Genomic DNA, 14286 nt, shown 5'->3' with positions numbered 1-14286 from the left:
CTAAGTAAAATCTTGACAAATGATAAAACCCGTGGGTGAATCATAGGATTTCATGGGCATGTTGAAATGAAATCTGTAAACAGGATTAATTCACTCAAGAATTAACAATGTTGTAAAACATCAGTATGGTTTTGAACCTTGCGTGTCTCCCTACTTTCAGGTATATATTATTTTACCAGTGGCAGATCACTGACATAGAGAGATCCAAGTAATTCATATAAAAGCTAATGCATGCAAGTGACTCACATGCACAATTCACTATCCAGTTAAAGGGACATTACAAGCACCATAGGTTTTGCAGCATATTGGTTCTAATCGGTCCTTAAAGGGTTAACATTTCTGTATAAGCAGTTGAACTTGTGCTCTAATTCCTATCATACTATGTCACATGACAGTGATGTATCTCATATAGAAGCTGAGGAATTACAGGTGCAGTCAGGTTTATCGTATCTGTAGATCCTATCATTGTTTTGCACACTTACCAGTAAAATCAACTTTTGTGTTTTCAGCATTATCTCATTAGCCTCTTTTACTACATGTATATGCTTCATGCAGACACACAGATGAAAGCAGTGTGCCTGGTCTCCCTGTATCTAACTAACTGGAACACAAAAGGAGTATATGGTCAATTAATTCTGGACCTCCCAGTAATTTGCTGCTAGTATTCCAGCTGAAGAATGTGTATTGAAGTGTGTGATACGCGATAACTGAGACCTTTTTTAAAAGAAAAAAAGAGACCAGAATTGCGTAAGATCGCTAAACATGTATCTCTAGGTACTCAAACTTGTACACAGCACAAAAGTGAGACACACATTCACTAGACGGGTTATCCACTAAAGTGCAAATAGCCTTGTACAGAACTGGGCAAAACCATCTGGCTACATACTGCGTCATGCAAAATCTGGACATTGTTCATGCTATGTAACAATGTCTAATTTTTCGTATAGGTCTCTGAACGAGCCTGAGGATTAGGTCTGACTGATGGACCAAACGCTGACTGATGGCTAAAAGTCTTACCTAAATGCTTTGAAACCAGGCCCTGCAGGAAAAAAAAAATGTATACAAATGATCATTCGCTTGTAAAAAGCAAGTGAACAATAATTTGCAAATGTGCATCCTACCAGATGCATTCAATTCTGAATTTTGTTAAAACTGGTGCTTTGCAAATCTTCGGAATCCTATACTTTGTATAGGGTTCACATGTGAAAGCACCAATTTCAGTCTAGATACAATACTGAATGCATCCAGTCAATTGCTGCAAATCCAGTCCAACACACCGAATTCTGACCGGATTTGGCTTTAATAAATGTGAAACTTGCCGTTCCTGTCAGATTTGGCCATTGTGGCCACATTTTGTCAATTCTGCAAAATCTAGCATTTACTGAATAACTGTTAATTATTTCAACAATGCCAATTTTAGGGTTAGAAGATCACTACAGCATTACCAATAAAACAATTATTTACACTGCTGGAGTGTTTAAACACCATTTAGATTATAGGGTCCCCTCATAGTGTCCAAAAAAAAAACAACTTTGCTTGGTTGGAAACTACTGTGGCGTGACATTTCCCCACCTTCATATTTCATGTCCCGTTTTCTCTGCCCATGATTCTCTCCAGGAATTCGATGAAAGGGTAGCTGAAAACAAGCACATGTTGTAAAGCCAGGTATTCAGTACGATCATGTCATGCAATGTAACTAATAGTAAGGTGTGCAGCAAGACCAAAACAGTCACCTCTAACAAAGGGAGTGTTTGCTGACTGGTCTTTCATTATATAAAAGGGGGCAACTTGGACAAGCAACTGCCTGATGTAATATAAATAATACAATATTTTTTTTTTTTTTTTTTTAAAGAAGAAACATCATTAACCTGTAAAGCAATCTGGAGACACAATAAAAAAAAAAAAAAAAAAAACATATTGCACCATAACCACTACACTGAGCTTTTACATTAATAAGCATTCTGGTAAAATTGCACTTTTAAAGTGCTGAGCATCAAGAAAATACATTTCTATTGATGGTATTTTCATGAAAGAGCAGCTTTACAGTGCCATTGCTAGGGTTAAGAGGTGCATAAATGTAAGTGGGCATACCTGTACGTAAGTGTGTCACGTTTTATTGTCCTCTTTGAGGTAAGAGTGTACAAAGGTAAGTGGGTATACTGTACGTAAGGGTAAAAGTGCCATATTTAATGGTGCTACTACGGTTAAGAGTTAGATAAAAAGAGTGGGTACATTCTTAAGGTACTGTGCACTCTACCTTATTACATACGTGGGCATGATGGGAGTTGCACTTCATTGTTCTTTTTAGGTCAGGGGGATATATATGTGTGAGTAAGTGGTATACCTACAGTATTGATGTACTGTAACAATTATTCTTATGTTCAGCGATGTAATGATGGAACACTCTTGGTGCCTTGAGATTGTTATGGTGAAGTATGGTATTTTAAACGCATGAGTTCCACTGCTCTATTAAACAATATACTTGGTCTCACATTAAGAGATGAACAATAAGTGCTGTTATTGTGTGAGAAAAACACGAGGAGGTACAAACAGAAATGTGTACTTTTATCATTTGTTTGGAAGTCAGAGGAAGTCCATTACCTCATGACCGCAATGTATGGGATTCTTTTAATGTGAGAAACGTAACTTTCAGGGTTATTCACTAAACTTTGAAAAACCTGAGGCAAAAATAGTCAAGTTTAGACTATGACTGAATTGGAGAATTTTTCAGGATCATCTGTTATTGCCTCTGCATTGCCACAAAAATGTACGGTTTACTGAATAACCCTGATAGTGTCTGCAAGTTACATTAAACTGGTCACTGCATTTTAATTTCCATTATCTGCATTGAATTAATCATCCCAATGTCTCAGAAACCTATAACATATTGCAATGGAAATTCCAAAGAAAAAGGTTACCCTTCTCCCAATCAAACCCAAAGAGAATGTCCGTTCTTGTAATTGCTTACTGTGGTTAATATTGTAGAAAAAATGTTTAACCGTGTTTTTCCATTTTATGTTATTAATGTACCAAAATATATCATTATGTATAGCTTTTAAGTAAGAGTGTTTCTGTGTGAAATATTGTACGTCATGAATGAGTTATACTCTGCTTTACTGACAGTTACAGTATACTTTAATATATCTGGCTCAGAAGTTAAATTAACGCATGAATTGGTTCCGTTTTACAGTATGTCGTACTCCGTTTTGATGTGTTTGTTTTCCTTGTAGGCTATGTGGTTGATGTTGCAAACAGATGAGCCCGAAGACTTTGTGATATCTACTGGGGAGGTCCACAGTGTCCGAGAGTTTGTGGAGAAAGCTTTTAAGCATATCGGGAAGACAATTGTGTAAGCAAATTACATATCAACAAGACATGTTCTTATTATCTAACAACTGATACAGCTAATGTACTTGAGTAAAAAGTTAAAGTTTGAATTATAGTTATGTAAAATAGAACATTAGACAGATCCAGTTTAGAGCAGCAGATAACAGACATTAGGAGACGCGGGTGATTGACCTTAGTCAGGAAAGTTTCCATGATGAGTGGTTAAGGTAACTTCAAACTCTTTAGCAGAAGAGACAACACCCTAAGGGCCACATGTTCTGACATTTATTATTTCTGGGACACAAAAAAAAAAATCTGAATTCCATATTCCAGAAATGATTATATCACAGAATAGATGATGGCTAACCATAAACATATTTTAGACGTTTAACCCATGAGAGCAGTAAAATTTGCGATTACGTATATTGTTAAACCTGTTAAAAGGGAGGTAACTGAGCAGAAATAACACGAACTAGAGAATATTTTTTTAAATGTTTTATTTTTATATGGTTTTGTAATTGACATAGAACACAGTAAAACGTGGCAATAAACGGTTATCGGAAACAACTATTGTGTCAGGTTTTCTAAGACACATTTTTAAGGATTGCAATAGTAATTTAGCCTCTATAAGAAGGATGGTAGCCACAATGTTTGTTTGTAATATGTCGACCATGAAGCATAAGGAATTTCAGTCACAGTTGTAAAAGGAGCATATAGGTTGCTGTGATAATTCGCATTCTGTGGAGCTTCTAGTGACCTCTGAATGTATAAGAAACAGGCGGGATCATGTGAGAAACACATGACATAACCAATATTATGACAACAAATCAGACTACGCATATTCGGTGAAATATATATTTTTATATATATATGATAAAAAAAGAAAAATGAAAGAAGAGCGAGACGAGTAGAGTAGAGGTTAGAGCGTTTAGAGAAGTGTAGTCCACAGTAAGGATTGCAGATGGGATTAGTTTTAGGTCACTGGGATGTGATCTATTTTGACTTGAAGTAATTTAAAATGAATGGTAGATAGTGGGATGAGGAGTGTGTACTGTAAGTAGAGAATCTTGTTCATAAAGTTGTTTTCATGCATTCAATCCTTTCTGACCAAGAGATTTTAGGTTTATCCCAGATGATTGTAAGTCATGTACAACCTTACATTAAAGGACCACTATAAGCACCCAGACCACTTCAGCTCAATGAAGTGTTTTGGATGCCAGGTCCAGCTAGGATTAACCCTGCCTGCTGTAAACATTGCAGTTCAGAGAAACTGCTATGTTTACATTAGGGTTAATCCAGCCTCTAGTGGCTGTCTCATTGACAGCCGCTAGAGGCACTTCCGCGCTTCTCACTGTGATTTTTACAGTGAGAAGACGCCAGCGTCCATAGGAAAGCTTTGAGAATGCTTTCCTATGGACTGACTGAATGCGCACGCGGCTCTTGCCGCCCATGCACATTCAGCCGATGACGTCGGAAGGAGGAGGAGAGTCCCCAGCGCCGAGGGAGCCCGGCGCTGGAGAAAGGTAAGTGATTTAACCCCTTCCTCCCCCTTCAGCCCGGCTTGTTTTCCTGGCACTATAATGGTCCTTTAAGTGATTATAGTTTAGCATGTATGTGTTGATAAACTCTGCTTGACGATTTGTCCCCAAATACAGCAATTGAGAAGAGATAAAACGAAAGGGGTAAGTATGTTGCAGTTTATTTGTTAGAGTTAGGTTTAGTGTTAATAAATCTTACCTAAGTTCAGTTTATTTCCGGAAACTCCCAGGTAGGAATCTAAGAGTGTGAGTTAACTTGGGACTGAGGTACAGGGATTTGTGATAGTCAAGGATGTGCCGTCAGCACAAGCTGCCATTTTGTATTTTTTGTCTCAACAGAGATGGCTAGCTTGGACTGCTTGTAAGAGTGACTTTAAGGAAGGTACAAATAATAAACAGGAGAAGGGTATCTATCTCTGGAAAGAATAAATGTTTGTGTGAGGAAAGAGAAAGAACACTTTAGGATTATGGTAGATCATGTTTAGGGCTGTGAGAAAAGTCATCTTAATCGTCTTAACAGCGGAAAAAGGTATGGCATTAATAAGTGATCAAATGCTTATTCAGCAACAAGCGATAATAGTAAATTGGAGATCTGTTTGTTGTTGGATAGTCAAATAGGGTCAAAACTGAACTCTCACTTGGCCTGGACTTAATTGCATCAGCAATTTTTTATTTTTTTTCTCATTATTGTCTCAGAATTTAGAATATCAGACATGGAAGACATGAGAGTTGTATAATGACCGTATTAAGAAAATTGTGAATGTGGAAGTCATTGTTTAATTTAGATTGTAGACCAGTGTGTTAAATTATTGTTAAAACATGTTTGCTTATCTGATGGTAATTTTATCTCAAATATTTTGTATTTTACTAATCTGTTAAGTTGTCATTTAGAGTGTACTCTATGGGCAAGTAGGGTATGCTCATAAAATGTTTGTCTTGTCTATTGTAGCTCTAAAGGTTGCTAACATAGACTAAAAGGCTTGTTGATGAGCTGTATTTTGCTTTGTTGGACTGCTAGTTGGCGAGCTGTAGTTAGTGACCATGTGGGTTTTATTTTCTTTTTTAGATTCTAATGTAATGAAGTTTTTCTATTTGTAAGAGTATATTTTTTGGATCCATGCCGATGATTTGACCTCTAAGCATCAATTTACCCACAGAGTAGATGAGGAAGGCACGTTTTTTTTTGTTGTGCTAAAATATTTTGCCAAGTTACACTGTCAATCAGAAATTACTTGTGTAGTAGAGTCAGGTAATATGAAGTGTTATGATGATCGATATGTCAGAGTGGTCTCAGCCCTTTATTATTTTATTATTTATATAGTGCCAGCACAATTCCATAGCGCTGTACTTTATCCATGGAGGTAGATAAAATGAGTACCATTAAATTGGGTAATAGTAACATACCCTCGATGTTGGGGAAAAGAAACATCCCCAGGACGTATGTGGAAACCAGATAATATCTGAATGTACATTTCCTGGTTAAACACTTTGTTGTTATTATTTATAACCTTGTTAATTACTATATTTCCCATTCAAACTCATTTCCTGTATACTTTGATGGAGAATAAGGACATATCTAAGTGAACCCAAACTTTTGAAAGCCAGTATATGTGTAATTTGTACGTACTTCATTTTTTCCAAAAATCCCTATATGAATTGCACATTACCAGGGACTCAGTGATATCACTATACACACTGCACATTACGGTTAGTCCTGTATTTCTAACTACACCCTGTACATTACTGGAAGCTCCATACAAGCCTTGTACAGACTGCACATTACGAGAGGATCTGTAATATCAATGTAAACACTGTATATTGCTGAGGAATCTTTAGCCCTAGCAACCCAGGGAGAGAACATAGACACAATATAGGGCAATGGACAATGACATGGCCACTCCCCTTCTAAATTTAATTATAGCTCCACTATCATCAATGGGTGTGTCCTGAAGGGGACATTGGGTCCTCCTCCGGTTATAATAATAGAAATAGCGCCCACCTGCCTCAAATGAGTGGTGGCTGGAGGAAGCATTATTTCTCCATGGGTTATTGCAATATTAATAACCCCCGCTGTGCCTATTGGTGGGACCTGGGGGGCTCTAGATCCTCCCTGTTAATTATAATGAGAGCTAGGGTGTCTCCCTGCATTTTAAAAAATGTTATAGCCCCTATACGGGTGGAGGCACAGAGGATGAACAATAACCTATGCACCTAATCATTTATTTGAAGCCCCCACCTTATGCCCATGGGGGAACATGGGGGACCTGTGCCAGGTATGCTATTTACTTCACTAGAAACTGGGCAGCAATAGGTACAAAGTTGAAAGTCTTTTGACAGTGAGCAAACACTGGCTGTTTACTGGTTACTTTATAAGTTCACACCCGCTGCATGACGAATTGGGGCATAAGGGAGGTTGAAAACCTCCTTTGTAATAATGTGAGGGTCAATATGACCACATAGACTTTTATTCAATTTATTTTTAAATACTAACAGGGTTAGTTTTTAAAAGGCAGATAAATGTTCTTCCGATACACATTTATCAGTGTTTTATTTTTTTTTTATGAGCAGCCTACCTGTTTATTGGATTCGACTGCCTGAAATTTGAAAAATATATTACCCGAAAACAGTCTATATGGTCAATAGAATTAACCTGAGGCCTTAATTTCCAAGTGATGCAATCATAAAACCTACTTGTATTATTTAAAGTAAATGTTCTGCTTCAGGAGCATTGTAATCTAGTCTAGAACACTTTTCTAATCGGCATGAACAATATCGTTATTACTGAGCTAAAGTCTTGTTAAGCTGCAAGCATTGAGCTGTTGGTACAGATTGTTTATAGAGCACAGTCTGCATAGTTTGACTGTGAATACAAATTCCTGCTCAAGGCTAGATAATAAAATCATGATGGTTTTGTGAATACTTTACCTCATTTACATTTTTATTGTTTATTATGTTTTTCAATTTTCTTCCTTTTATCGTCATTTGGCCTCCCTGCGTCCACATACCAGGAGCAGCTGTACAAGAGCGAGAAGGAAAGGCACACAGCCCCTGCACTGCAATACTGGCCAGAAGGCTTCTTGGTGATTGGCTGATCAAAGCCAGCCAGTTGTACGTTATTTGGAAATATGGATTAGGAAAACATGTACAGTGCACTAAAAGGGGCATAAGTCATTTCTTCTCTACCTTACAGAAGCAGATGGATTCTTTTTTCATGAGTGAGAGCTATTAATGTTTTAATAACTGCATACTTTTGTATTCTAGTTGCCAGCTTTATATTGTAGTACAAGAGGAGATCAGGCAGTCTTTTGGCACTATTTCCAGGCTGCTGTGTAAGATATTACTGATCAGTTCCTTTAACACTGTTGAGGTTCTACTGTATTTAATAAGAGCAAAAAGTTAATGTGACATTATTGTGATGATGCTCTATGCAATTAGGATGGCACGCAATGTAGCAGATTTGTAATACCTGTATTTAATTGATTGCAGAAAACAATTCATGAAGATACAACAAGTAGGGCTTTAAGTAGTACGGTTTAGCAACATCTTTAATATCGTGCTGCTCTAGATCCTGGACCTAGGCATACCATAAATGTATTTTTAGTGTGATATTAATGGTAGACACTAAAAGCAGTATGTTTCGAATCACAAAAGAGTTTGAGCACTATTAGCGATTCCATATTGGTAGGTGTAACGTGATGTATATGTGTGTGTGTCTTTCAGGAGGGTGGGATAAAGAAAAAGAAAGTGGGAGATAACCAATCTGAGAAGACCCTCAAAGTACAAGGGAAGAGGAAAAACAACAGTGCACAAATTGGAAACCAGAAATGTCAATTTTGAAATAGAGAAGAGTAAGAAAAATTGCATGAGTGCAGGAAATCAGTAACAATAATGCTCAAAGAAAGGATGGGCAGCTGTACACACCTTGTTAAGTACCTAAACATGGTGGGAGTGAAAGTACCTAAACATGGCGGGAGTGAAAGTACCTAAACACGGTGGGAGTGAAAGTATCTAAACACGGTGGGAGTGAAAGTACCTAAACATGGTGGGAGTGAAGTACAACTTGAGGATAGATTATTTTTTACCCAACAGCTCTGCCTTTCCCCAACTATTTTTGGTTGAGCTTCCATTGATGCTATGAGCTTAAGTGAAGTTCAATATGTTGGCAAACTAAGCAATTGCTACTTCATTTTGCATTGAGTTTTCCCAGCTACATGGAAAGCCAATATTTAGATTTTATGTTGGAATCATTAAATTTTTAGTCCACTTTGGACAGTTCACTAAATTATAATCTCAAACTACCTGTACTTAAAAGTAATCTTAGAAGAGGGGGTGGGGCTGGGCCGCCATGCTAAAGGGTCGCATGAAAGGTCAGCTCCTGGAGATTCTTGACTAATGGGCTCAAAATAAGCTGTTAAATTCACAACCTAAAGCCTAAACGTTACAGATCACTGTGCACAGAGGTGCTGGAGCCGAAGCCAGACTTTCAAGAAGAGTTTTAGCCCCTTGGAGGGTGATATACTGACTTTGTGGCTGAGGCCTGCTCAAACTGTGAGTGGGGTGGACGGCTGCCATCCTGCTTTCCAGCGCAATGGTGTCTAGCCGATCCTTTGGCACTGCGTGGTGTTAGCCTCATCCCTCCCCCCCTCGCCCCATTTTGGACCAGTGGGGATGATCCTGGAGACGTCAATGCAGCTCCGAGTCTCTGCTCTACTGCTACACAGAAATGGCAGATGCCCCATGTCAAACTGACAGTAACACAGCTCTAAGTCTCTGCTGTACTGCCTTACCCAAAATGGCAGATGCCCCATGTCAAACTGACAGTAACACAACCCAAGCTAACCTCACACTAACCGCACACTCGACAAAATCTTTGCAGATTTCTGGGACAAGCTGAACCTCTCCCATCTGTGCAGCGGGAGAGGAGTGATCATCCACCCCAAAGCTTACCACCTGGGATTAAGCGGAAGACACCAGCTTCGGCTCTGTGGATGGCCTGCGCCAGGCGGATCAGCTGAAGCAATCTGTCGTGGTGACAGCAACGTGTTGCCCACTAAGAGGCCAAAAGTCTCACATACCTGACCCTACCTCAGCCTGGAGGGACGGAACACAGTGAGAGCCAGCACAGCAACGTCTGGATGCTGTGCCTGCCAATACAGGGGATTTGGGGCACACAGGATGCCAGACCAGATCGTGACTCTGCTTTCCCCTGTGGTGGTATCGGCTGAACTGTGCCTCTTGCGACTATTGTGCATCTGTGCCAATCCTCCAAATGCTTACACCATGCACCTACTTACCGCTCTTAGTTACAGTAATTTCTTTTATTTGTGGTTTGTTTTTTTCTCTTTTTGTTTTCCTGAGTTCCTGTGGGACTATCTAGTCTACATTTAGATGTCTATGGTAGGTGCATTTCGTATTTCATGCATCAGCACTGGAGGTCTCCTTGGTGAAGCACTCTCTATTAGTTATGCACTCCAGCTCTTCATTGTAGTTTCTCTCTAAGTGGTCCTACACAAGCTGAGCTGGCACAGGTCTAAGTTTGCAACATTTCTTTCTACTTAATCCACTCTCAGTTAGCAAGTAACCATAGCATTGTTTATCTCATTGAATTTACCTCTTGCATCTGGGCAGTTCACTACCTGATTTATTCGTAACACTGAGGCCATGTTAAGCCATATCTTTGATTAACCTTTATTGTATCCGACCTATTGTAGTGATGTATGCTTACTCTCACCGGCTTGTATATCTGAATGTCTCAATAAATAATTGAAATAAAAAATTAAAATAAAAAGTAATCTCAGAAATAATCAATATAATGAAAGTTTTTATACTTGAGTATATTGGACAGGAATTGAAAGAAAAAGTTTTCATTAATCATGATGGGGCACTTATGCAACTTGTTCTAGAGTTTTGAAGTTAACTCAAACTTCTTAGCAGATGAGCTCCGTGAATTTCCATTTTTAATGAGCTATCCCTTCAACCCTACTGATTTCAGTGGAAATTTGTAGGCGAGTAGCTGGTGGGTTTTAATCGCCATGCATATCTCATGCATTTTTATATATATGGTTCTTTATTGTGATATGGCCAAATGTTACCCAGAATTTGTCCACATTAACCCTGATTCATATTTAGTGAATAGCTTGCAATTTAAATTTTTTTTTTTTTATTCTGGTGTGATCCTTCCATTTTACATCTTCTGACCTCTATTTGGGTGACTTGCTCACTTACATGGGAAATCTCTTCACATTTTAGGACGTGGTAAAAGTTCAACCCAAGATGGGTCTTTGTTAAGCCTTAGTATAAGTGTTTACGTATTGATTCTATAAACTGCAAGGTAAGTGAAAATTTAAGATTATGCTAGCGTTAGTGTACTTATAATCTTAATTTTAGTAATGACAGGAGGCAAGTATTTTGCATAAACTCTCTTTACTAACTCACATAGCAGTAAAGAAAAAAGGTGAAAACATTAACCAATCAAAAGAAAGTAGGAGGTATAGTGTTCACAGTAATGAGGCTCCTCCCCCTCTTTCGAGAGCGACATCAAATACAAATAATTTTTTTTTTTTTAAACGGATAAAGTCTTGCAACATGCACCAACGGGTGACTTTTCAAGTACGAAGTCCTAGGGTGATCCAAATATGCACCAACAGATGACTTTTCCAATTGCGAAGTCCTGGTTTCTGAAGGAAGGTCCAAACATGTCCATCCTGAGTGTAAGCTGTAATGTCTTGAAGTTATGCTGAAAGAGAGCGTGGAAAAGGTTAGGAACCGGTCTGGCAACTGTTTGCAGTAATGTAATAAACCCAGCACAAACTCTAACGAAATGTAAACTAGTCTAAGTATGACAGATAACAGTAACGAAGCTGTAGTTAAACAAGGTACAAGTCTGATATATACCAGGTAGAATATATGAAGGAATATATAGAGTATAGGTATACTTACATGAGATTTCATCCCTCGAGGGTGCGGAGGGTGGGAAAATACTTGCCTCCTGTCACTAAAATTAAGATTATAAGTACACTAACGCTAGCATAATCAATTTTACCACATGACAGGAGGCTTCATATTTTGCATTTTTAACGCTGATGAAGGAGAGACGCGGCTGCCCCCGAGTTTGGGCGGAAATAGAAGGTCCGAAAGGTCGCTTCGCGTGACCAATCCGCGGCTCGTAGGATGTCTGCCAGTGATGCTCCCGCGGAGAAAGCCGACGAGGCCGCCTCTCCGCGAACGGAGTGGGCACCGAAGGTGTCTTCCACACCTGCTAGAGACAGGATCCAACGTACCCATCTGGCAAGGGTGGTAGTAGAGACGGGAACGTGAAGTCTAACATAAGACACCAATAGTTGTCCCGAAGATGAGACCCGAAGGAGGGAAGTGACCTGAACATATCGACGCAGAGCAGAAACCACGCAAAGCAGCGGTTCCGTAGGAAAAAAGGGGTAGAAGACCGGCTAGGAATCCGATTTCGTACGACGTGACACTTGGAAGGTAACTCCCTCGGGGGAGACTGAGAAGGCGTCAATGTCGAAAGCCCGCACGTCCGAAACTCTGCGGAACGAGACCAGACAAAGTAGGAGTGTTAGTTTGGCCGACAGTTGTCGAAGTGAGAGTCTGTCGTTATCTGGCCAGTCTCGCAGAAACCGTAGGACGACTTCCACGTCCCATAACCGAGTGTACTTGGGCCTGGGAGGCCTTTGAAGTCTGATGCCCCTGAGGAGGTGGCATACCAGAGGGTTTTTCCCGACGGGTGTACCCAGGACCGGAACGTGAGCCGCTGAAATCGCGGAGCGCACGACGTTGAGGGATCGGTAAGACCGGCTCCCCCGGAGTATAGGTGGGAGAGAAAATTCAAGATGGCCGTTACAGGTGCCGTAAAGGGATCAAAGTTCCGTTCACTGCACCAAGCGGACCAGGAATTCCATGCTGCAAGATAGCATCGTCTGGTTCCTGGTGCCCACGAATCCCATAAGAGGTCTCTAGCTGTCTGCGATAAGTCCTCGGTCCGCCAAGCGCCCCTGTTAGAGTCCAGGCTACTAGAGTGAGGCGGTCTTCCAGAATGAGAGGATGGGGGTTCCCTCTCTGATCTGTGAGGAGTGTCAGGTAGGACGGTATGAGGAGAGGATCCCTGTAGGATGACGCTAGAAGGTCCGGGAACCATGGTTGGCTCTGCCATAGGGGAGTGACGAGGAGCAGAGACCCGCGTTGCATCTTTAAGTATTGTATCGTCCTTGCCACCATGGCAAATGGGGGAAAGGCGTAAGCGCCCCTGGGTGGCCATGGTTGGAGAAAGGCGTCTACTGCTTTGCTCTCCAGATCTGGTAGCCAGCTGAAGTACTCGTCCGTCTGCCTGTTGTTGCGAGATGCGAAGAGGTCTAGGTGGAGGGGGCCTCTCCTGACCGAGAGGCGATGGAAGATCGTTGGGTCCAGTCTCCAGTCGCTGCTGTCCCGCCAATGGCGAGAGAACCAGTCCGCTGTCAGGTTCGTTTCGCCCGGGAGATATTCTGCCAAGAGGGAGATTTTCCAGGGAAGGCAAAACTCGAATATTTCTTTCGTAATCTCTGAGAGGAGTCTGGACCGGGCCCCTCCCAGTCTGTTGATGTAACGGACCGCTGACACATTGTCCATCCGGAGGAGGATGCAGCAGTTGGTCCGGTTTCTCGCTAGGCTGCGAATTGCAAACGACCCCGCTAGAAGTTCTAGGCAGTTGATGTGGAGTTTGAGTTCCTGGGAAGTCCAAGTGCCTCCCGTCGAACTGCCTTCGCAGGTGGCGCCCCATTCCCAGAGGCTGGCATCTGATTCCAGGACCATGTCGGGCGTGTTCCCGAAGATGGCTCGGCCATTCCACGCTTCCATGCTGTCCAACCACCATCCAAGTTCTTCTTTGACTTCCTCCGTCACCGGAACCGTTTGGTCGTACGAAGGGTTCTGGCGGAGGAAGGAAGCCTTCAAGCGCTGCATCGCTCTGTAGTGGAGTGGACCCGGGAATATCGCCTGGATAGATGCGGATAGCAAGCCCACGATCCGAGCCAGGTTGCGGAGTGGAATGGAGTGGCTGCGAATGGCTCTGCGTATTTCCTTCTTGATGGCTGTGATCTTTGAGGTCGGGAGCCGTAGTGTGCTGGTCTTGGAATCTATCTCGAAGCCCAGGAATTGTATCTTCTGGGCTGGGGATACTTCCGACTTTTGAAAGTTCACCAAGAAACCTAGGGACGTGAGGAGTCGGGTGGTATATTGTGTGTGTTGCGTTAGACTGTACCTGTCTGAGGAAAACAGTAGCAGGTCGTCCAGGTAAATAATGCACCGAATTCCTTGAGTGCGTAGTCGAGACACTACTGGCTTCAGTAGTTTGGTGAAGCACCACGGTGCTGAGCTGAGGCCGAAGGGGAGGCATGTAAACTGCCAGGGGCGGCCTTGCCATCGGAAT

The 14286-nt window shown here is 41.2% G+C and overlaps 1 protein-coding gene across 1 annotated transcript in view; it reads left to right on the top strand.

The window, feature by feature from the left end:
- GMDS (GDP-mannose 4,6-dehydratase) overlaps positions 1–14286 on the top strand; it is a 752713-nt gene that overhangs the window by 615596 nt on the left and 122831 nt on the right. The window contains exon 8 of the mRNA XM_063451788.1: positions 3231–3349. Coding sequence (XP_063307858.1) covers positions 3231–3349 — 119 coding nt within the window. The remainder of the gene's footprint in view (positions 1–3230; positions 3350–14286) is intronic.

This window comes from Pelobates fuscus, chromosome 4 (genome assembly GCF_036172605.1).
Source record: "Pelobates fuscus isolate aPelFus1 chromosome 4, aPelFus1.pri, whole genome shotgun sequence".
Classification (NCBI taxonomy): domain Eukaryota; kingdom Metazoa; phylum Chordata; class Amphibia; order Anura; family Pelobatidae; genus Pelobates; species Pelobates fuscus.
Note: the sequence above shows the minus strand (reverse complement) of the source record. Positions and strands in the feature narration are given on the sequence as shown.